At 40.0% G+C, this 23,753-nt stretch overlaps 1 protein-coding gene across 2 annotated transcripts in view; it reads right to left on the reverse strand.

The window, feature by feature from the left end:
* Positions 1–23,753, reverse strand: part of plxnc1 (plexin C1) — a 37,643-nt gene that overhangs the window by 10,020 nt on the left and 3,870 nt on the right. The window contains exons 3-21 of one of the 2 annotated variants that reach the window (XM_034674034.1): positions 23,135–23,269; positions 22,903–23,003; positions 22,719–22,827; positions 22,468–22,633; positions 22,240–22,345; positions 22,027–22,102; positions 21,053–21,094; positions 20,812–20,945; positions 19,989–20,168; positions 16,747–16,855; positions 14,582–14,770; positions 14,332–14,499; positions 14,100–14,196; positions 13,871–13,972; positions 9,888–9,991; positions 9,753–9,794; positions 9,483–9,607; positions 8,889–9,087; positions 6,131–6,277 (exon numbers count right to left, since the gene is read on the reverse strand). In XM_034674034.1, coding sequence (XP_034529925.1) covers positions 6,131–6,277; positions 8,889–9,087; positions 9,483–9,607; positions 9,753–9,794; positions 9,888–9,991; positions 13,871–13,972; positions 14,100–14,196; positions 14,332–14,499; positions 14,582–14,770; positions 16,747–16,855; positions 19,989–20,168; positions 20,812–20,945; positions 21,053–21,094; positions 22,027–22,102; positions 22,240–22,345; positions 22,468–22,633; positions 22,719–22,827; positions 22,903–23,003; positions 23,135–23,269 — 2,331 coding nt within the window. The remainder of the gene's footprint in view (positions 1–6,130; positions 6,278–8,888; positions 9,088–9,482; positions 9,608–9,752; positions 9,795–9,887; positions 9,992–13,870; positions 13,973–14,099; positions 14,197–14,331; positions 14,500–14,581; positions 14,771–16,746; positions 16,856–19,988; positions 20,169–20,811; positions 20,946–21,052; positions 21,095–22,026; positions 22,103–22,239; positions 22,346–22,467; positions 22,634–22,718; positions 22,828–22,902; positions 23,004–23,134; positions 23,270–23,753) is intronic. The other variant, XM_034674035.1, reaches the window with a different exon arrangement.

Consider the following 23,753-nt stretch of genomic DNA (forward strand, 5'->3'; position numbering starts at 1 on the left):
GTTTAGATGGAGGAGGTTCAGAGACATCCAGTCTTGAACGGCAGCCAGGCAGTTATGGAGGGAGGACAATTGATTTAGGTTATTGGTTTTAGCAGAAGAATAGATTTGGGTGTCGTCAGCATAGCAATGGTATGAAACATCTGGAAATTGGCTGAAGAGATGACCGAGAGGAAGCATGTCAAGGGAGAACAGGAGAGGACCAAGGACAGAACCCTGCGGAACACCACACAGCAGGGGGGCAGAGGAGGATACATGATTATTGATGAAGACATTGAAATACCTATTACTTAAATGTGACTGAAAGCAGTTCAAAGCTGTACCTGAAATCCCAACCCAGTTATGCGGTCTGTTCAGTAGTGTGTCATGATCGATGGTGTCAAATGCAGCTGTTAAATCTAGCAGGATGAGAATTGAGTGTTGGCCTTTACTGTGTGTTTTAGGATGTCGTTAGTTACTTTGAGTAGAGCTGTCTCAGTGCTGTGTTTATTTCAGAAACCAGATTGGAATTTATCAGAGATGTTATGGCTTTCAATGTGCTGTAGGAGTTGGTCAGAAACAAGTTTTTCCAGGATTTTTGAGAAAAGAGGAGTTTTGAGATTGGCCAGTAATTATCAAACTGAGCTGGATCTAACGAGGGTTTGAATGTTGGCAGTTTTAAAATAGCCAGGTACAGAGCCAGTTGTAAGTGGGTAATTGATAATGGGCAGCAGACTAGGAGCTAAGACAGGGAAAATAGATTTAAGAAATGTTGAGGGGATTGTGTCACAGGAGCTGGAGGAGGGATGCATATGAGCCACAGTACTGAGCAGGGTCTGCAGAGCGATGGGAGCAAAGTCAGACAGAGTAAATGTACAGCGAGGTGAATCAGAGGGTAACATGGAGGCGCTGAAATTTGATCCCAAGCCATCAATCTTGCTTTTGAAAAATTCTACAAAATGTTCTGAATCCACAATAGTTGAGAAGGGAAGAGTAGGAGGAGAGGGATGTTTAAGTTGGTTTAACATATTGAAAATGAACCAGGGATTGTGTTTATTACTGCTGATCTTATTCGCTGACTTTATAGTTAAACATTGGCACACTTGCTGCTCTGCTGTAACTTGGCGTCCGACCATGTTAGCTCACAGCTATTGGGTTACTTTTACAAGTTTTTATTGTTACTATTATTACTTGTATATGTGAGTGTTCTCTTGTTTTTGCACAGATAAACAACTTTCTGATGTGATACATGACAATCCTCCACTGCACTGTGGTATGGGGTTAATATCTCATAAGCATGCATCTTATTTCCTTTCTGCAGTTTTGTGGCTTTTGGGCTCACCATCTAATGGGTGGGGATGAAAGGTTAAGTGAGAAACTGATTTCTAAGATTAGATTACATGTCAGGCTTCTGTGGCTGTGGTCACAGCAGAGAGAATGCAGGTGAAAGGAAATGTAAAAGATAGAGGAACTCAGAGTGCTGAAGATGTGACAGTGATGCTGTTAAAGTGTACTGGGTTTGACTGATAGAGCAATGTTGCAGCCTTATAGACATTTGCAGTCTTTGCACATGGCATTAATCTTCAAATACCACAAATGTACCTTTCATCTGCTTTAATATACACACTGAATACTGGTACTTGCTTGTGTCACAACGAGAAAGTTGACACGTTTGGCTATTGCTGTTACTTCCTTACTATCAGACATCTCATACTCACTTTAGAAAAGACATGTGATTGGCAGGGTCAGTGTTGTAATTTGCATGTTTTGCATGCAATATTTAGAAAATATAAAAATCAAGTCCCCGAAAAGTTTGTTTGAAATATTTCTCTATCACTTTGAATAGTTATGATTAAATAAGCAACAATCAAAGGCATTTCTGGGGTTGAAAGCATCCCCAGGCCTTGTGGTATGAGTGAAAACAAATGTGTCATCATATATCTTCACAAATATATATAATACTCTAATACTATCATTAATATCAACATTGAAATAAATACAAAATGTAAAAGATGCTCTGCAAAAGGAACATTGTCTTTTTTTTGTTGAGCCCCACCTACGATAAAAACAGAAATACAACAATTTCCGTGTCACATGAACGAAACAAACTTTATCTTTATATCTTTATCTACATACGAGAAAAAATATTTCTGCAAGCCTTTAGGAGTGTAGAATCAACAAACACTCTTGCACAATCACACACTTGCATAATCAAATGCATGAATCAGTTCTCCTGAAGGCCCCTCTAACCCACATTTGAGTTCATAAATACTGAAGTGAAACTCTGACATCAGTCCCCTGTAATAGACTTCAGCAGCTGTTGTTCCAAAGCTTTCCTCACAACCGTGGGCTTACAAAGAAGCTGATTTTGCTGCACATGTTGCATTAAGTTCTGCTAAAGTTTTGAGTCTCTGTTCATTGAAACTACATTTCCTGTTGCTCATATTTCCTGTAGTATTTAAATTCATTATGACAGAACCATGTGTCTATACCTTTAAGAGACGCTTGTTTACCAAAGCCAGACAGTATCTTACCTGAACTACATGGTTCTTTAAGTAATTAAAAAGAAAGTCCTGTACACTTACCAACACACAAAAGTATGTTATGTAAGCATTCCATCTAAACCTCCTTTAATGCTGTTATTTCCAACATTTGCTGCACAGCGATGTCTCTCTAGTCTTTGTTTTTGGATAACCTCTTACTACCTCTTCAGGCCTCTAAGAGGCATTTAAAGAACTTAGTCTTACTTGTTATTAGACTTCCTTAAAGACATCTATCACTTTCAACACTAGGTCGCAGCGACTCGTTGCTTCATCTTAAGATGTCACATAAATGAAATGTTATTTTCTTCGTAACTCTGTACTTTTTCCATTCTCTTGCTTTTATTACCTCAATTATTAAAAAACAAGCGTTCTCACAAAGCAAGGATACACAGCGTCTTGACAATTTCAAGTCCCTGCTGAAGATCCATCTCTTCCACTTGGTGTTCAATTCATGTTGAGCATGAATCTTCCTATTTATTTGATATTATCCTGTTATTATGCTGTTTATGGTTGTATCTCTGCTCTGCTCTTCTTTCTTTGTATTGGTGTATCTATGTGTATGTTAGTGCTCTTAGTCTTGTAATTTTATTTACATTTTACGGCCTTAATACTTTGGTTGTAGAGCACTTTGGTCAAACTGTTTCTGAATATGCATTACAAATATATCCATCTTGAATTTAACAGATCCCTATGCATCGAGGTCAGGAACATCTCTTTCCAGCTCTGAGCAGCAAGGTGTTCAAAGACAGATTGTTCCTCCTGCTGGGGCTTTCTTTAAATTGTCTTATCTCTCAAATGGTGTGAAGCTTTACTTCCTCAAATACCTTTTTTAAGAGTCTGATTACAGGAAACAGGATGTAGTACAGCTTACAAATCAAATTATCAAACTGCATCTCTTCTTGCGAATCAGCACATTGATGTACAAGTGAATGCAAAGTCCTTTTGACTGTGAAACTGTCACAATATCAAATTATTATTAAAATCATTATTTTTATAATTCTGTTACAGCTGAGCAAATGACTCAGAATAGGAGAGATGCACAACACGTGATTCTTTTTCTTGATAAGGATCAGTCACGGACCAACTACAGCTCTAAAGCTGAACACACCCCTTGTTCCACAACCAAAATTCATGCTCTCTCTCATTTTCACTCTCAGTGTTTGACATTTAGCCATTTCCTGTCAGAGGGATAATGGATTTTAGTTTCACTTCTGTTACCAAGCTCCCTGCATGCATGCCAAACAACAAGAGGTTGCTTTAACTGTCTCTTGATAAAAATAAACACACTGAATTTACTTCATCAGAATCCCTCTTTACTAATCAATGTTTGAGCAACCTGAAAGTCTGTTGTCACTGTGCTTTGGAAACTCTTTCAGAGCTTTTCCAGGAAATCAGCTTGGCAATCCAATAAATTGTGTGCATGTTAAACAGGTCTTAAAATACATGTAAGAGGAAGTGATTCAGTACCAACTGCTTTTCCCCGACAAGCTGTCTCTGTACGCTCTGTGGCTCACAACCAACTTACATACAATGAGGATGTTGTCTTATCAAGTCAAAGCCAGGCCCGAGTGTTCTCGCTCCTGTCAGCCACACAATTTGAATCATTACTATCTCAGCAATACTTTGATAACAAACAGAGATGGTGTTTAAAGACTTGTTGATGATTGCTTCAGTTTGTAAAAGCACAACTGAACAAATGTGTGAGCTAATGACACTTCAAAGTTCCACGAAGAGTTTGGTTTTTGGTTTTAGTTACATGACAGCGACTGTGCATCTCTGGGAACGATGGCCAACTTGTTTGAATTTCTGCAATCAGTTTAATAATAAACAACAACATTTCTCCATCAGTTTAATAATAAACCACCTTCAGCCACTTCTCCCTTTTCGGTTCATTGCATAGTTTTCATACAGCCCAAAGAGCATTTTGAGAAGTGATTGTGTTTTGAATGAAACAAAGCTACAGTTAGGGTTGCCAACTGTCCCGTATTAGCCGGGACATCCCGTATATTGGGCTAAATTGGTTTGTTTCATACATGACCTCAATTGACCCGTATATTGACTATTAACTCTTGTAAATACAGCAGACTGCACTCTACAGATCCTAGATCAGATCAAACGGCAGTGGCAGATCACGTGCCAATCACACCGCCTGTCATCCAATCACAGACCCCCTCACACATCAGTTGTATACAGCGTAAATGCACCAAGTCCTGCAAAAAAGTGTGGAGAGGATTATCTCTCTGATGGCCATTAAAAGGTCAGACTGAAGAGACAGATGCAGCTCAGAGCTGATCAAACATGAACTTCAGATATCTGTAAACTCTGACTCATCATGTCAGGACTTCTCTCTGTGCAAAATGACAAAAGACTGCTTGAGTCAATCAAGAGCAGCAAAAAGGATCCATGGAAAAAGACATTTGGTGAATCATACTCCTCTTTTACATTTAATAGTTATTTTGCCTGTTTTTTGATGTAAAGAGCCAAACTGTGGTTTCTTTGAGGTTTATTCATATGAGGTTACATAATAATACAGTAAGGATTAAAGGGAATATACACACTCTCTGCATTTCCAGTTGAATCAGAATATGAATATACTCTGAATTCACACATCATGCTCACACCACCATGGCACCGAGCACCAGTCCCTTATTTAGCAGTGAGAAAGTTGGCAACCCTAGCTACAGTCCCCCTCCAGATATGTCTGTAATCATTCGGAGGATTTAATTAAGCAAAACATTACAATAAGCACTCATTCATCTGTTTCTAGTCAGTCTCAGTTTCACTGTAAATTGTAGGTTAAACAGAGGTTTCACTTAGCTTACTAACCACCAAAAGGAAACAGGTCTAAGCACTTTCCCCATATACCGAGGATACAGCCCTCGTTGCGGTGGTCGCAGGCTCGACCATTTGCTGCATGTCTTCCCCCGCTCTCTACTCCCCATATATCTTCTCTATCTCTAGCTTTCCTATCCAATAAAGGCAAAAATGCCCAAAAACATAACTTTAAAAAAAAGAATTATAGCAGTATGGTGTAGATTTTTAAAAAGTAAAGATGCAAGCTTTGTTTGGTCTCTCCTCAAGACCAGAAGAAAACTTTTCGAGCGCTTGTTAATTAAATTAAGGATGAGTCTGATATTTCTGATGCATTCCAGTAAGTCAGGAAATCTCAATACTGTCAAGCTTTGTAAACAGAGTGTCAAGCAGATTTGTTTCTCAAGTTGAAATATTTGAAATAGAGTATTTTCTCCACCAGCATGCAGATATATGCTTGATGAGTAAAATAAATGTCACCAGGTTACTGCTGATGGGAGCCATGTTGTCATTGCTCTCCTTTTCCTGCATACATCAAAGCCTGCTGATATGTGATTGGTCAGTACTACTAGGAATGCAAATGTACTACAAACAGGCTTTAACACTCATAATAAGGCTGGTACAGATTTCACTGTTTTATTGAAATCTGTAAATAGAGATTAACATGAGAGTGAAGTGAATACTACACATGAGTTGTCTCTTGTTTAGACTCAATGTCATGTGGACATGTAATCTGCTTATGTATACAAAGGGCTTGAGATATTGCAAAAGTGTGTGGGTGTTTTTGCACGAGTGGGTACCAGGGAGGTGAAGTCTGGAGCCTGCCACAGCAGCCAGTCCTCGCTGAGTGTGTACAGAGCCTTCTCTGTCACACAGTCCACAGGTCCTTTTGCGGTCTGCTGTGTGAGAGCGCTCACCATCAGGAACAGGTGTTGGCCAACAGTTTCCTGAAAAAAAAACAAGAAACAGGAAATCAGTGGGTCAAACGAGAGAGCCAAGCCGTCATAACTTGATGTTTGTTTTTTTTTGTTCAACCACAGAACGACAGTTTTATTCTGTCATTAATATTTTGTTTTTGATTTACCCTGGTCAAATGCTCAGAGGCATGTTAACCAAATGTTTCTTTAAATGCTTTAAGTTTTTAGTAAAGACAAAGAAAAAGTTACCCATGCGACACATTGTAACCAAGCGGAGTAAAATACTTGACTGTAGGCTTTAAATAGGTGACAAAAACAAGTACTCAGAGTGTGTGAAAGCTGCACAAGGTGCGTACCCATGGCAGGGTGTCTGTTAGATGAATGTTTTACTTTGCAAAGTCTGTGGTTCAGTGGATAAATAATACCTTCTATTTACGACAAAGTGTGAAATACAAATAGGCTATCTACCAATGACTTACACAGAAACAGTCTAGCACATTTTATAGATATAAAGGTTCATCACAGGACAAACATAGCATTATTATTGTGAGACGAATAGCAGAACCTTTTTTGTGCCTGTGTTTATTAAGCACATCCAGTTCATTTAGCATGTATGCTGAGGACAGCTTAGAAGAAACAATAAACACTTATGTATACATTGTAAACCCATTTGGTTTCAACAGCTTGACAGAATGTGTTGCCGATCACGTTCACATTATGTCAACATTCAAGCTCCTGCACAATTTCTACCAACAAGAGCAGAGTTGGACCAACACTGTATTTTCATTTGTGTTCTTCTGCATGCACAGCTGAATGACAGTTACAGCAAATGTGTTTTATCACTTAAAAATACTGAGGGAAGCTTTTAACGGCTTTTGAAATAGTGTGAATTTGAATTAAACACAAGGTACTTCAGATGAAAGAGAGAAGCGCTCTGAGGAAGTAGCTAATACAACTGTGCCCCCATACCATACTTATGCCCTACTGAGGCACCGAACCCCCAACTGCTTGGGGTGCGCTGGTTGATGGCAGCATCCTCACTCTGACATCTCTCCCTAAGTGCATGTCCACTGCATGTGTGTGCATTGTATGTATATACCAAAAACTGTGCGTGTAGCATGACCGAAAAATAGCACGAGTGAAAAAATGGAATTTCCCCTCGGGATTAATAAAGTACGTTCTTCTTCTTCTTCTTCTTCTTCTGATAAGTGATAAAACTTGCTGCATTTTGTTGTGGCAAACATTCTAACTTTGGTTAAGAAAGCTGCTATATAAATAAAGTGTATCATACTGATTATGTTATTATTACCTTATGGCTCTTAGTGGCCACCGCAACCCAAACAGCATTACTGCCTTTAACAGACGCAGGCTTTGATTTTGTAAGCTACTTAGGTACTGACAACACTAATAATAACTTCGCTACCACGAGGCCGCTAATGGTCTCAGTCATCATTAATGTGAAGAGAGATGGGCAGCAAGAGTCAGCACATCACCAGGGTTATTCCTTTCTTTTAACAGACAGAAACCTTGAGCAGAACTAGACTCATGTTGGACAGCCATCTGCTTTAACCATGTTGGGGTTGTAAAGTGGGATTGAGGGAGATTAAGAGAGAGAGATGATAAGATGGACAACTCAGAGGCGTCAGACGGGGGGGGAAAGGGTTGTTAGGCATGTTAGGCCCACAAACATAAAAAAATGAATGGGCATCAATGCAGGTAGTGGCCCTTAGAGATGCCTTTGTGCAGGTCAAATATTTTTGTTCAACGTCCCTGCCTCTTCTCTCCTCTCCTCTCTAGTGTTTGTCAAGTTAGAACCAAACACCTTAGGAAGGCTCAACAGTTAGCTCCAGTGACCCAGAACCACCCACCTTCATGCTAGCTCTTACAGCCCATCATACCCACATGCAGAACTTCTTTGTGTAGCCGTATCTTTAGAACCCTGTAGAGAGTCCACCTATTCCTTGTGCCAACATTACATATGACGTAAAATGAACAGTGATGGCTTTATATGTGCTAACCCAGAACCAGAGGGAATACTGGCCCAGTAGCATCATGCTAACAGAGCTAACACCGGACACGAACTCCACATTGGAAGGATTTCACCTGCTGTGGGCGGACAGGATACAGGAGAGCAAGACTGTACTAACTAGGGAAGAAGGCCAGCTCAGTCCTGGGCCCTGTGGAGGTGGTGGCTGACAGGAGAATTATGGCCTAGCTGTCGTCTCTGATGGACATTTTTTTATATATATATATATTCTTGTTAAATTCTTGTACTGTACACCTTTTTGTTTGCTGCTTTAACTCCATGAATTTCCCCGTTGTGGGACGAATAAAGGAGTATCTTATCTTTTCTTATCTTATCTAAAAAGCATGCATGTTCAGGATAAGATCAGCAAAAGGAAAGGTCTTTATGACCACAGGGGGCACCAAAACCAAGACTGAAAGTTAAAAGAGACTTGAATGAAAGTTCCTCACTGTAGTTTAAAGCTATTCAAAGTCATCCTGAGTGGATGTCTCCACAGCTATTAATCCAATAGTTGTTGAGACATTTTGGTCTTGATCAAAACTGTGGACAAATGCTGTTGGAAGTTGTTAGCATGGCTAACCTAGTGGATTTTTGGTTTTAAAGAAAGCAACTGACCCGGAGGAAGCCGTACAGACAAATGGACATCCAGTTGGTCAGTAGTTTCTCCACGATGGACTCAGTGCGTCGCAGAAGGAGTTTTGGCTGAGTGTTACTGTTCTGCTGCATCAGATCCTTTAGCAGTGTCTCCATCACCTCCGTCAGGTACGACAAGTTGTTGTGGAGCGCTACAGTGAGTAGTGACGCCATCGCACACCTGGAAGAGAGAAGATAGAGATGAGGAGACAAAAGTAGCAACAAAACAAAGCATTATGAAAAGTGAAAGGATGAACAGAGTAGAGAACAAAAAGAAGTTTAATAGATTCTAAAAGAACTGACTTAAAGAAGTCGGTTAGTTTGATAATACATTTTTTTTAAAGTCTGTCTTCAGCTTCCCCAATGACAAGCTTACTTTGGCATATCAGACTATAAAAAGACTAACTTTGAGTTTTGTCTTTGGCTTTAGGATATAGTTGAGGTCTCAGTAACAGAAACAAAATGGTTAATACTTGAAGAGACAAACACAGGCAAGAACAGAAAACTGAAACCAATTATTATAGAATTATCGAGGGCAGTTAAGATGAAGAGAAAAAAAAGTTTGGAGACACTGACTTGTCTTTGATGGTGAAGCTCTTCTGCTCCTCCAGAGCATGTACCATGGATGTGAGGAAGAGCTGGTCCTGAATCAGCTTGGACAAACCCTTATAAGACTCATCAAGCTGAACTTTCACTGCATCCTGTTTGCAGGTCAGATAAAAAAAATGTCACTTACAGACTTAGAACAGAGAAGAAAGTCTTCATTGTTACAGTACAGAGCACAATGAAATCAGAAAGCTTCACCTCGTGGTACAGACATCAACAACAGCTGGATTCAGATCTTACCTGTCCAATGTCTCTGATGCACATCTTCATCAAAGATTCACTCTGAAAAATAATACAGTTGCTGATTTGTTTATCTGGCAGTGATGATTTTTAATACCAAAATAAACATTTACTCTCTTTAAAGCTGCCCTGTACCTCAGGAAAAAAGGTCCTGGAAGCAAAGTGCTTGTAATCCAGGAAAGGAATCGCTCCAACATTTTCCATCAGGTCAGCTTTCTCTGTCTGCAGATCCACAAAACCTGTAGAGGGCAGATAAGTTTTATAGATCTATGAGAGTTGGATGAATCAAAATCTCCAACACACAAATCGGAAAAATGTTCTAAAAGAAAAGCAGAAATAAAGACAAAAATGATTGCATCATTAGCTGTTAGGCAAATGTGCAGGAGCTATCTTCAGTTATTGATCACAAATAAAAAGAGGTAGTGAACATGGGTGACTAAGTGTGTCTCATTTACCATAAACAGCAGCCCCAATGTTACCAAAAATGAGGCTGTGTGCGAGCAGATACATATTTAACTCTTTTTGGCATCAACCACATGCATGTGAGGAGTCTGATATCAGAAAAAGGAACAACTTCAGGGTATTTCACACCATTAAAAGGAACTGCACTGCAAGTGAATGCGTGTGTGTGTGCGTGTGCGTGTGTGTGCGTGTGTGTGTGTGTGTGTGTGTGTGTGGCTTAGCTAACCGATGAGCATAACTGTTATTCAAGTAGAGTCATGTACAGTTTCCACAAGTAAAAAACGTCCATGCTACCAGCTCTGTGAAGGTTTGCAAAGCCAGAGTAGCACATGCACAAGCTGATGTCTATCAGTGTTAAACACGTTGACCATCTTAGCATGACACTAGGCTAACATTTGCTAATTTGCACAAAAACTAAATACTGTTGAGGCTAATACAATCCCCATCACATACAAACTCTCAGCAAAAGTCTTCTTTAAAAGTTATTAAGAAGAATAATTCAATTCACATGCATTATGTATTCACACTTAGCACGTGAACATTTTTTCTGTGAAATGTAGCCCAGGATGACTCTATCTCAATCTGAAGGCTCAGCTAGCCTTAAGCTAACCTTCAGTAATAATGTTGTCAGGTCAATGTGCCTTATGTTGAATGCAGGGAGATATTTTGACCGGATTTAGGACAAATACTCTCAGTAAGATTTGAGTTCTTTGCACTGTAAGCCTCCTCCGTGTTAACAGATGGGACCTGGGTTAAACTCTAACATTTAAATACACAATCATTTTCCCTTAACATGATTTCTGTCATCACAGACCAGATCAATCTCATTCATGTCCAAGTGTTCATTCTTTCCTGAGCAGACTAGGTTTGATGAGATTTTTAATGCTAGGTACGGGTGTAATTTTGTGATTGGCAGCTCTGTAGCCAGTAGGGTTTCCACCTTGGATTTGTGAAAAAGGGGACACTGGACCAATTGTTTGGGGTTCGGCCACTATTACCAGTTCAGACTGACCAAATGAACATCAAATTGGGACATAGGACACTGGTAAGCTCTGCTGCTGCAATCTTGTCTTCTTCTGGTGAACCTTTTTTGGTCATAAACGTTTCAATGGCTACCTGTTTTTGTTTGTTTGATTCCACAGCTTGATGCTCTTTTGTTTTTGAGTGGATTTCCAATGTGTTTTTCCCTTCATATTTACAGAGATTTTCACCGGACACAAAACACATGTGGAGGAAAAATAGTATCCCTGTGTCGGCCGTTCCCATTCAAACTCTGACAGTGTGGCCCAGTCAGGATTGTAACTAGTATATGTTTTTTTTCGTGCTGATGGCTTGCATGTATTTGCTCCATCTCCTTCCTCGTCAGTCGTCTCTCCTCCCATTTCAAATGGAGATGCCAAAAGTTGGTGAAAAGAAGACCTCAGTGCGGAGTACGTCGGTCAATTCAGCTTGCTGTCTCTCTTCGGTCAAGTTTCCCTCCCTGCTTGAGCCGCTATGAGCGCTCGGTGCGTGTGACGTACGCATAGACGGGAAGAAAACAGAGACAATTTTAAATAGCCGCAGAAACACGGGGGACCTTCCTAGACTACAGAACGAAGGAAATCAAATGAGGTTTTTGCATTTTCCCCCCAAAACAGGACAAATTGTGTCCCGGGAGAGATTTTTATTTTCCCGGGACAGCTGGTAAAAAAAGAGAACAATTCTGGGATAAACGGGACGGGTGGCAACTCTAGTTGACAGATGTAGCTCCTAGTGCTGTGTGCACAGGATCAGCAGAGTAGAGAGAGAATGGCAAGATAAAACAAAACCAATGCTAACACTCTTTGGTTAGCATAGTGGGCGTGAAGTTAAGTCTGCAGCTCAATCTGCTAATTCTTACTACGTAGAGTCCAGCTCCAAATGTCATCACCAGTGTAATATGTCAGTGCAGGTAGCAGGGGGCTAATCCAGCTTCATTTTTGTACAATGGGAGAGGGTGAAGATTATCCTCCTTTATTTACAGTCTATAATATTGGCTCATACTTTTTTTAAACCTGGTGTTTATGGTTAATATAGTGGTTTACCAAATGTTTTCTGCAGGGCCACCCTTTGGTCAATGAAAATATTTTCAAGCTTCCCTTCCCCTAACCGTACACATCCACACATTAATGTGTGTCTAATGACCATATACATGAAAAGTCACGATCAGACACATGCTTCACTTACAAATTCATGTATCTGTAGACTTATTTGGATCATTGTCTGCAAAAGGAAGTTATTAGAAGTGACACTGCAACATGCAACTTCCAGGTTTTTAATGTGTGGGTGGCCTCGCAGTTGCTGGAAGTGAAGCTGAAGGCAAGGCATGAATTGTCATTTCTTGTCTCTTTAGTTGTAGCATTTGGTGTGATTCATTGTTAGTCTTAAGTCTACCTGGCAGTCCTTTACCTAATAGGCCATGCTTTAGCTAGCATTGCAGAACGGTGGCTTCCCCTGGCATGACTCCAGGCTCCCCCCTCCGAGTCGTTGCCCCAGTTTGTGGTTTGTGAATCACTAAGTTAATAGCAGTTAAAAGTTTGCTGTTTTATGCTCCTCTGAGACTCATACTGGCAGTTATTAAAGTAAAGTATGAAGTAAAGCAGGTCCTTTTTTTATATATATGTGATGCCTACATTACTCTTAGCTATTTGAGCTGTAGCAGTTCAATCAGAGATACAGGATTATTATGCAACCAGCTGTCAATCTCATGCAGAGATGATCATACTACACAGGTCTCAGGGCTTGATTCTCAAGGGGTTTGCACATTTTTTGCACCCTCTGAACCTGTGCATGAGACAAAAGGACGATTGAAATGAGCCATTATGCATTCGTTTGGAGCAAAATGTGCTTCTTTCTATGCAAACGTTCATCATTGCAAAAATAAATAAATCTCTATTTCAACCATCTGCTGAGAGTTTGTGGTAATTGCGCGTTTGTTGAGCCGAAGTGCAGTCAGGCTCAAACTCTTCAGTGATCATGACCACAATTCCACCTCTGGTTGATCTAAAAATATATCTGTACATAAACTCTGTGAACAAACTTTAAATTTACCTTGATTGTAATTATCAGGGGTTGAATCAGTCTGGCTGTCTATTGCTCAACCCCTGCGTGTACAAGCTGTGCTATTATGCACGACAGAGTGTTTTCATCTGAATAAGCTCCGTTTCGCTGCGTTTCACCAGAAAACAAGCTGGATATAAACTGTGAAGTTTGTGCCACATCTGTCATAAATCGATTCCACAAAATACAATAAAACAGTATGAGCTACCCCTCTTCATCCAGCTCATCTTGTAGGCCTACATTGAAAAGAATTAAGGGCTGTTAGGATGAGAGCGCACAGCGCAGCTATGGAGATGTGTATAGCTCATCTCAGTAACAATAAAAGCTAAACTGCACAGAGCTGCAGAATGACGCGGGTGGTTTTTTTTTGTGCTTGAATATCTTTGGTGCAATATGCTTTGTGAACTGGACCTTTAGATGGCGCAGATAGTGGGATTAAATGGTGCACATTTCTTGAATGCTATTAGCAGACACAATCCATATTCAGTGAAATCTCCCCTCTGTTCTTTTATTTTTTTCCATTTTTACTTAAAATCTAATGTTATGCAACATGTGTATTGTGAAATTATGTGACTCACCTTGTCTGATGTCATTCCTGATGTCGAGCTCCAGGTCTTCCATAATCTTGTTCATCTTTGCAGCAAGTTTCTTTTGTTTGCTCTGATAGAAGATCACCACACCTGGAAGGCAAAATCGAGCAAACACAGTTTTTCAGATCAAAATAATGTTCATGTTAAAGTGTCTGTATTTATTTTAAAGCTGCTGTTGGACCAAAGTAGGTCATTTAACCACACTGCTTTTACTTACCAACAATAATACAGGGTATCAGCAGAAGGAAAATCAGCATCAGAAGGTACGGATTTGATGAAGTGTTAAGGGTTACTTTTTGGTCTCCATATTGTATCTAGGGTGAAGAAATAATCTCACTTTATTGGAAAGGAATTCAAAAGCAAACCTTTAAACTTCTAAGGACTTTGGTAAAAGCATTTTATTTATGAAACAATTTACATTTTTGGCGTTGTGTGGCTGAAAGATTTACCTTTATCTCCCGAAATTTAGTGATGGGTGTGCCTTGAATCTCACAGATGAAAAATTCAGTCTCTTCATTCGTGTCTTTTTCTGTCATGATGCAGGGGTGTAGTTTTTCTTCATGAATACCCCAAACTGAAAGCTCTTCTTTGGTCATCCCTAGTTTGTCTGCCTTTTTCTGGATGAAGAACAGAAACAAAAGCTGATATTTAAGCGTTCATCTCCTCATTTGTAAATGTGTGCTGGACAGCCTGCGTTACCTGTATGGTGATGCGGACATCGTCCCCCGTCTTTGTGGAAGCGAAGGTTGTAAACTCAGGGTCTGGATAGTAGGTTATTCCTGTGGAGCAGGCTAAGCTCTTATTGGCTACTTTCAGGTACAAAGTGCTGGAAAAAGTCCCTCGAGTATTTCCAGCTGCAGGTGAGTGATAGGTGAGATTCTGTAGAGGCTGAAAAACATCCTGTGTTAAATTAAAGTGACATCATGACTAGGGTTGCAAAACTCTGGGAATTTTCTAAGTTGGAAACTTTCCATGGGAATTAACGGGAATTTATGGGAATAGACGGTAATAAACCAGGAATTTACTAAATTGAAGGTTGGCTCTTAATAGGGAACTTAAATATAGTTGGGGAAAATATATTTCATCATAATCCTGACTAAAACAACCAGATTTCATTTAAGTACAGTTGAATATCTATGCTATTCCTCAATCACATGCACATAGCACACTGCTTACTGCAGGGCTACTGAGACCACGCCCCCTACATGCATGATGATTTCTAGAATCCTGCAGAGGCTAGGCTTGAGAAGCTTGAGGGAAGATGCTTTTTTATTTGCATGTTGAATGGGACTTTGTTGGGATTGCATTGTTGTTAATTTTTGAATGGGTTGGGTCGGGGGGATGAGTAATATTTAACTCAACATTCATGTTTTTGTTCTTCAATGAAAGAATTGATTGTTCAATAAAATATTTAACACTTGATAAAGTTCTGCTTACAAATAAATCTGTTTTAATTGTATTATTATGGATGGATGACTGCTTATAACAAAACAAATATTTATGCTTGGATATGATACCTTTCCATTAAATTACCCTCAATTCACAGTTAATTCACATAAATTCCCATCAATTCCCCAGCTTAACTTCCCATGGAAGTTTACCGGAAATGTTCCACCCCTTTGCAACCCTAATCATGACTGAGAAGCATAATACGACAGTATACATAATACAATGAAACAATGCCACACTGGTTAACGTTAAATAAAAATATTTGTTCTTAAACCTTAAGAGATGAATTTGAAACCAAAGAAGACAGAGAAGACATTCAATTATTTAATATGATGTCAGTTATGACAACAAAGCTATAGCAAGCCACATGTGTCACAAAGTTGGACTTAATAAGTGATGTTCCTCACCCTGTATGTAAGTGCGTGTGTAAGGCTGGTTAGTGCGGTGATGCAGGCCAAACAATTGCTTGCAGTATTTCTAAGAAATGCTCAAACTAAGCTACATAACCTACTTTATGACTTTATGGCCCCTAATGGGCCCACACACCCGAGCATGAAGGTGGATGGTGACAGATGGGCAGCGTGAACCAGCACAAAACCACAGTTATCAAGTTGGCTCCTCCCATTACAGGTATTCTGTTAAGTTAGGCCCACAACACCTCAGGGAGGTGGGTCAGTTAGCTCCAGCATCCTAGAACCAACCCTCTTCATCCCAGCTCTCACTTCCAACCATAACCATGCAGCAAAAAAGAGCAGAAAACAGACAGAAAGAAGAAGCCGGATTGGCTTAAACCTTATCTCTGTCATGCTGGGCTGTACACACTACCTCTTCCCACGCCCCCTTTCAAAGGAGGAAAATAAGGGAGAGGGAACAAAGAGAAGAGTGTATGGAGAGATGTTTGAAAGAAGGAAGTGAAGGCAGAGCTACAGCAAACACATGTTTAGGCTGTACGCTAACTCTCCCTTTAGTAGGAGGAAAGAGGGGGGAAGAGAGAGAACAAAGAAAAGAGTGTATAGAGAGGCAAAGCTAGGAGGAAAAGCTTGTTTCAGTTTAAGCTCAACCCCTCCAGATTAGGCAGTACCCGTTACTTCCCCCTACTCCCCCACTCTGGTGAGGGATCAGGGGAGAGAAGAGACAGAAAACAGAGTAAAGAGATGCTAGGAAGAGGACAGGAGAGGCAGAGACAGGGCAGGAAGCTGGTTTGGGCTGGAGCTCACTTCCACCGTGCTGGGCTGTGCGTTCTACCTACCCTACTTTCATGCAGGCCTTCAAGTGTCATTATTTCTCCTCACCTTTCAGAGATGTACAATCTTGGTTCTGATCATTTGTTGTTATACTTCAACACATCATGACACGATGTGATATGAGACAAAGGTAAAAAAGTTACAGTGAGATATGTGTGTCCACAGACCCACCTCATAGTTGATGTTTCCTGAAAGTGTGACCTCCTGTGGGGCTCCGCTGTGTTGGATAATTTCCACAAACTCCAGGAAGGAACCCTGGATTGTGATCTTCCTTTGCCCACTACACGACACAGAGCAGAAATCAATCAGCAATCTAGCATTTTTTTCTGAAATGCAACTGTGTGAAAACTTAAAGAAAAATTACTTGTAACGTGGAAAAAAAAATCTTTAGGTGAAACGGTGCTTGATGATGCAAAAAATGCTAAATGGTTGAAAAATCCACAAAGAAATCCTCTTTTGTTATTCAAACTAAAAATAAGCTGGATGGATCATTGACCTTTCACCCTCTTAATTGGTGATGCTCTCAAAAATCTTGGCCAGGTTTTGCACAAACACTACAATATGAATGAAACATAACTCAGGAGAAATGAGCTCGTCTCAGAACATTAAGGTTGTTTAGCTGACAGAGACTAGAAACACCTCCTAACATCAGTAGGCTTCATCCTCAGGGGATCCTGAATATTCACTACAAGTTTGAATTGGCGTTCTATTGATTTTATAGTTCTATCTCAAACTGACTCTTAGCCACTATAGGTAAGGTCATGCTTTGAGTATAAGCAGGTTGTTATAGTGTTTGGATTCATCTTCTGAGGAACATGAATAAAGGTTATAACAACTTAGGGCTGACATATTTTGATCTGGACCAACAAAAATAGCATTTCTTTATGTCTAAGTCCTTGAAGCTGGTATGAAAAACCTCACTGCTGATGAGCACCCTGGTTGAGATAAGAGCTGATAAAGTTCAGGTTAAAACCAAGCGGCAACCTCCGATCTCAAAACATGAAGCCCATGCGGAAGTGTTATAAACTGCAATTCATAGAGAATCCACTAGAGGCTGGCTACATTAAATCCGGAAACCACATACACACTCATTCAAAAAAGACGATCTTTGCAGCATTAAAAAACATGTTTACAGCCTGGTTCAAAAAACAGCTTGGGTCTACGTAGCTTATTTCTCTACGTATTTTTTCTAACACGACGGTTCAGAAGATATCAAGATGATGAGTTGTTGCCCAAATAAGGACATGACTGACTTAACTGACAGGCGGGAACCATAGACTGTAAATAAAAATGGACAGCGTTGCTCCGCCTCTTCCCATTGTACAGTTCTGAAGCCAAAAAATCCCTCTCCTGGCACAGCCATTGTGCAGCCAGAGCCTGTGAAGCCTTTGTAATAAGCTCCGCCCTACAGCGTAACGTCACAAGACGCTGTGTGTCCTTTGAAGTTTCACTCCACGGCGGCTGTGAATCAAAGGAAACCAGGAAGTAAAACCCCGTTTTTTAAACTCTAATAACTAACAAAAAAGAAACTTTTCAGGAAAAAGAGGCCTTGGACACAAAACAGTCAAATACTAACTACATATAACCACAGCATACTGATGAGAGAAACATTCGTACAACGTGTATTTATTTTTTAAAGTTTGACTGCTCCCCCATTCAAATGAATGCAGCCAGCCACCAGGGGGCAGTCACACTGCTGAAAGCCTCACCACCAGGGCCGTATCTGGCACGCTTGGCGGGAACACATAGCTGTTGGCTAGGAGGCTCAAACTCCGCCTCTTTACGTCACACTAAGTTTGGTTGAGTTCAGCATTTCCAATATGGCTGCCGCCACAGATTGGCTTCAAAGCAGCACTCAGGAACAGATGGGTGAAGTCACAGATACTATGTCCATTATTTATACAGTCTATGGGTCAAACTAGCAACTAGCAACAGGATATTGACCCTTTGTTATTAAATCACAATGACAAATTAACGCCAATGGCCTTTGGAGTATTTTTGTGTTCAAGTTCTGGTTTTACATATGTTGTTATCAAACACCTAATAGCTCTACTTTGGGTTTTATGTCTTTTTAACATTTATTTTGGGGCGTATAAGCCTTTATGGAGAGAATAGGACAGAGGAGAGAGAGTAATGAATGACAGTTAAGGGCTGCAGGTTGGACTCAAGTTAACCACCTCCCAACTGGTGCCCCTGACTTCATGTCTTTAACGCTGCCTCTTGCAAATGTACAAAACTAAAGGAAGAAGTGGAAGTTAGTTGCTGCAGCTAAACGGGAAGTGGTGTAATGGTGAAACATTTCAGTTCTGCGAAGTGGCTCTTTCCCCATAAATTGACCCTCGATCTGTAACTGTTCCTTAGTTACTAACACTGTTTCCTAGAATAAGTCTCCTCTGGGGTTCATGACACAGAGTGAAATTAAATGACTAAAAACCATGAAGTAAACGTTTGTGTTGTTCTGTTTAGAAAAGAGACAATGTTTCCCCCCTTGACTCAGGCTGCAGAGGTGAACACCAGAGTTCCTTTATTTGTTCACAAACATTAATCTTCCTTTATAATAATCAGGTTAAAGGTGCAGTGTGTCGTTATTAATTAGCGGCAATTAGCAGAGCAGACTTGATAGAAATGAAATATAATATTCATAAGTATGTTTAAACTAGTGTATGATCCCCTGAATAAAAAATGTTTGTTTTTTGTTAACTTAGAATGAGCCTTTTATAACAACATGAGGAGGACGACGTAGTAAACTACACAATGTAGTATTTAATGAGTGGCTGTTCCACATGAACCAGCTGGAAAACGAAGAAGAGCAGACTGGATGATGTTGTTGTTGTTGTTGTTGTTGTGCACACAGGACTTTTTATTGATAGATGTTTTTGATAGTAAAAACCTAACAAATGGAGGATCATACTTCTTGTCCTTGAAGGTCACTGTCACTTAACCAATGAGGGGTGAGCAAGGGGGCGTTTCAATCTGGAATCTGACAGCCAGATATTGCTAAGTATTCCCATTTCCACACACTGCACCTTTAAGATTGACTTGATTGCAGCATGTTTCGTGAGTCCCTTTACATTAAATACTTGAATGCTCTTTTTGCTCCAGCTCCAGTGAATGAAACTCTGTGTCAATAGTTTTCATAAAGCTAAGCTTCTCAACTTTTCAAAGAAGTCAAAATTAGAACTGTCTTTTCAGCCCCGCTGCTCACATGCTAAATCAAGATCTCTCATAACTTTCTCCAGAGATACTGGGATGTTTATAAAGTGAAGCAGTGGGTCTTACATTGTGGAAATGTACATTATAACACAATGTTAAGCATTTTTAGTTTGATGAAACAATTTCAGTATAATTGTAATGTCTCATCCTTGAAACAATCTGTACGTGTGCTTTGATATCACTTTCTTAAACAGTCATACCTGGCCCAGCTGCTGTTGGGTGAAATGTTGCTGCAGGATGGTGCTGAGCGGTAGGTGATTTTGGCACTGCCATGACAACTACCATCCGGGAGTAGAATGCACACTTTGACCACACCTTTATTTTCTGCACTGGGAATGTGGAATGTCAGATGTTTACCAGTGTTGTTCCAAACAGGAGACCTGAGCACACAGGGTCACACAGAGAGAGAAACTGCAGTAGTCAGTCACACTGAGATCAATCTCTATTTACAGATTCTACATTAAAATGTAGGATTAGCATGTTTTTGTGGTCTAAGTAGTATTGACCAATCACAAATCAGCAGGCTTTGATGTATGCAGAAAAACATTACATATGGAGAGCAAACACAACTGGAACGCAATCCTTCACGAAACCCTGCCTCCAATCTGCCTTAAACTGACATCAATATTCATATCTTTTTAACACATATCTAAATCTAAGCGCAGCTAACAATCCACTCTAGGCCAAAAATTTCAACTTAGGCAAAAATATTTGTTTGATGCTGCAAAAATCAAATAACAGACAGATTTTCTGAACCTACTGGAATGAATCAGAAATGATTAATCTGACCTCCATTCAGAAAACAAGCATATCTGTGGAGCACAATCATACCACACCAACAATATAGATTTTGGCTTTATTGAAGAGCAGCGCTGAAGAAGTCTTCACTTAATACTCATTAAAGGGTAGAGTTAAATATAACATTTCAAAATCAGTCCATCCTTAATATGTCTGGAATTTCGTAATTGATTGAATAGTCATCTTAATGTTGATATGATCTCAGTCAACCATAAAGTAACTCACTCTTGAGGTGTGCAGTCCATGGCTGCCTGGATCCTCACTCCGATTACAGAACTAAGGTTACTACCGGACAACACAGCGTGGTTCCTGCCGTAGAAAGACACAACACTGGGAGTGATGGAGGAGATCTCTGGTCTCTGACAGCAAAACAAAAACAAGAGATTAGATTATTATTATTATTATTATTATTATGTATTACCATCTGCTGATGATTGAAACTTTACTGAATTTGAATCTGACTCACAGAAAAGTTCATCCATGACTCCATCTTTTGGCAAACACTGTCCTGTAGGGGGAAATTACAGTGACAAGCTAAATGGGTTTCCACAACCTCCATGGAAAAGGACTTTAGCTAACGTAGTTCTTAGACCTGAATCAAAAACAACTTTACTGTTGTCTTATATTGCATGTTAAGTATGTTTGTTTAACAAATAAAGACACATTAATCTGACATTTTTACTTCAAGAAATGTTGAAAAACAACAGCGAGGCACAGCCGTCCAAGCAGTGCAAAGTATACCGTTGCGTCTTGTTCCCCTTATGACCTGAGCTCAGCTGAACAGGAGCTCAGTAAGGATATGATAGGCTATGGCTGGCTAAGCTATGCTATGCTAAGTCCGGCTATTCTAAAAAATGTTTGACTTATCTATACTTTTAAATAAACATATTAAAGCTGGGGTTGGTAGTCAGATTTAGATCCACTTTTTGTTATACTGGTTAAAATGATCTTTATGTCCCAATGGTAATCAATACATAATGTGTTCTTAAAAAAGAGGTAAAAAAAAGCTGCTATCTACAGCCGGATTAAACCTGGGAAAACACCAACCAATCCGGAGACGGAGTCCTGAGGAACATGCTAGTTTTCCGTGATGGGGAGTAAAGAGAGGGGGAAGACATGCAGTAAATGGTTGAGGCTGGAATCGAACCTTTGACCTCTGCGACGAGGACTATAGCCTCTGTATTTGGGGCGCACGTTTAGACTGCTAGGAAAACGGCGCACCATTGCTGTTGTTTTTAAGCAATCATGAATCAAATCCCTCATATTCAACTTGCTGTCTGTTAAATGTTTGTTCATCAAAATCAACTATCAAAGGAAGAAATGTATCATTTAAAAACAGCCAATGAATGTGGAACCATGGCACTAATGTTTAAACACAGCACGACAAAAACAACAAAACAACTAAAGTCTGGACATAAACATAAAAACATGCATCCTTACATTCCCCACGCCTTCTTTTGCCCAAGAGCAGCCGTTTGCAGTCCAGCCACATCCAGCCATGATACACTTTCTACACCTGAAGACAAAGAGTGGTGTGTGTTTTTGTTAGGTTACAGCACTAAAGCTACTTGTGAGGTGACAAGAACAGAATACATGGACTTCTTTGTTTTAGCTGGTGTCAGCTTAGATTGGTAGAAAAGGTGGTGAACCTACAGGACAGATGTTGGTGGTCCCCTGATGTTTGTGCAGTTTAGTAAGTTCAACCTTTCTTCCACAGAAGTTGTTCCAAGTCTAATCTTAACGGTTACAGGCAGTCCTGATGAATACAAATTAATACAGAAAATACAACAATTTTATTATTTTTAGAAATTCAACTTTTTAGGTCGTTTTTTTCTGATGGGATTTTCATTATAATATCATAATTTGTCATAAGTCACTGACCTCTAGCAGGAAGTGTGCTGTCTTTAAGGATGGAGGTACAATGTGGGAACTTTGGCGGAAGCTGTTTCATTTCAAAACGTTCACTGGAACTTGGAGAGAACTGACAGGCGAAGTTAGAGGATGCGTCTTTGCCCACAGTCACATGCATCTGGATGTTGAGTGTGATCTGAAAAATGTCCAGATGTGAGACTATAATTTAATATCCGAGCATCTCAACTCATGATAGATCCAAACACTTAAATAATCTGTACCTGCCCGGTCTGGTCCTGTGCAACTTTGTAGGAAACCATTTTGTTCTGCTGAGAATCATCAGGAATGGACAACCAGTCTGAATCTTGGCAGTCTTCTTCAAATGTACAGCTAGGAAGAGACATAATAAGTGATAAACAAGTCTGCAACAGCATGAGGATGTTTGCAGCAGATGGTGTTTCTGACCTGTTTTTGGAGCCACACCAGACACAGTATGGATCCTGTGCAGACCAACAGTCCTGCAGGGTTTTGTATGTGCTACACTTTGACACAGGAACACGATTTATCTAGGAAAAGGAATAAAAACAGCAACGTAGCAGCACCTTTAAATACAGCATAATATACAGAAAAAACAATGTTATAAATGTTCTAAGTGTTCACCACAGCCTTTTATGTGAAACATGTAAACAACACCTACCTGGTTTTGAAATGGCACATATACATGTTTCAGATCCACCTGATCCAGATGTAATTTTGAAAACACCTTGCGGTCATCACTGGTTTTGTAGAGCACTGTGGGACACATGGTTTGGTAGTTTTTGTCCACAGAAAGCTGTAAAAAAGGAGCATAGTTTTGTAAAGTTGCTCAGAGACAAGCTGCTCTGCTGCTGAATATTCTTGCGGTCTGCTTGTGGTAAGTCTTAAGAGGTACACTTGCAGTTTCATGTGTGTCTGTGGTTAAAGCATCTCTTGAATGTTAAGCTCCTAGCTGATGACCAGCACCATTAAGAACAAACCCTTCTTCCATGGGTGATTTCAGTCCTAATGGGGACTCCATGATGTCCTTCGACACCACTAAGAGCTCAAGTTAACCGTGTTTACCCACAGCAGGAATAAACAGACAAAAAAAACGAAGGGCTCCTTCGACAATAGGAACAGCAACTTGAAAAGTAAGAGAAAGAAATCCCCAAATATGCAAAGCTGTGCAATCATGTTGTTGCTTAGGCCCTCAGTTTAACATGAAGGCAATCTTGGAGCCCATTGGCTACCGTCTGACCATGATAAAACCTCCAGGAGCCAAGGACAGCTTTGGGGTT

This window comes from Notolabrus celidotus, chromosome 21 (genome assembly GCF_009762535.1).
Source record: "Notolabrus celidotus isolate fNotCel1 chromosome 21, fNotCel1.pri, whole genome shotgun sequence".
Lineage (NCBI taxonomy): Eukaryota > Metazoa > Chordata > Actinopteri > Labriformes > Labridae > Notolabrus > Notolabrus celidotus.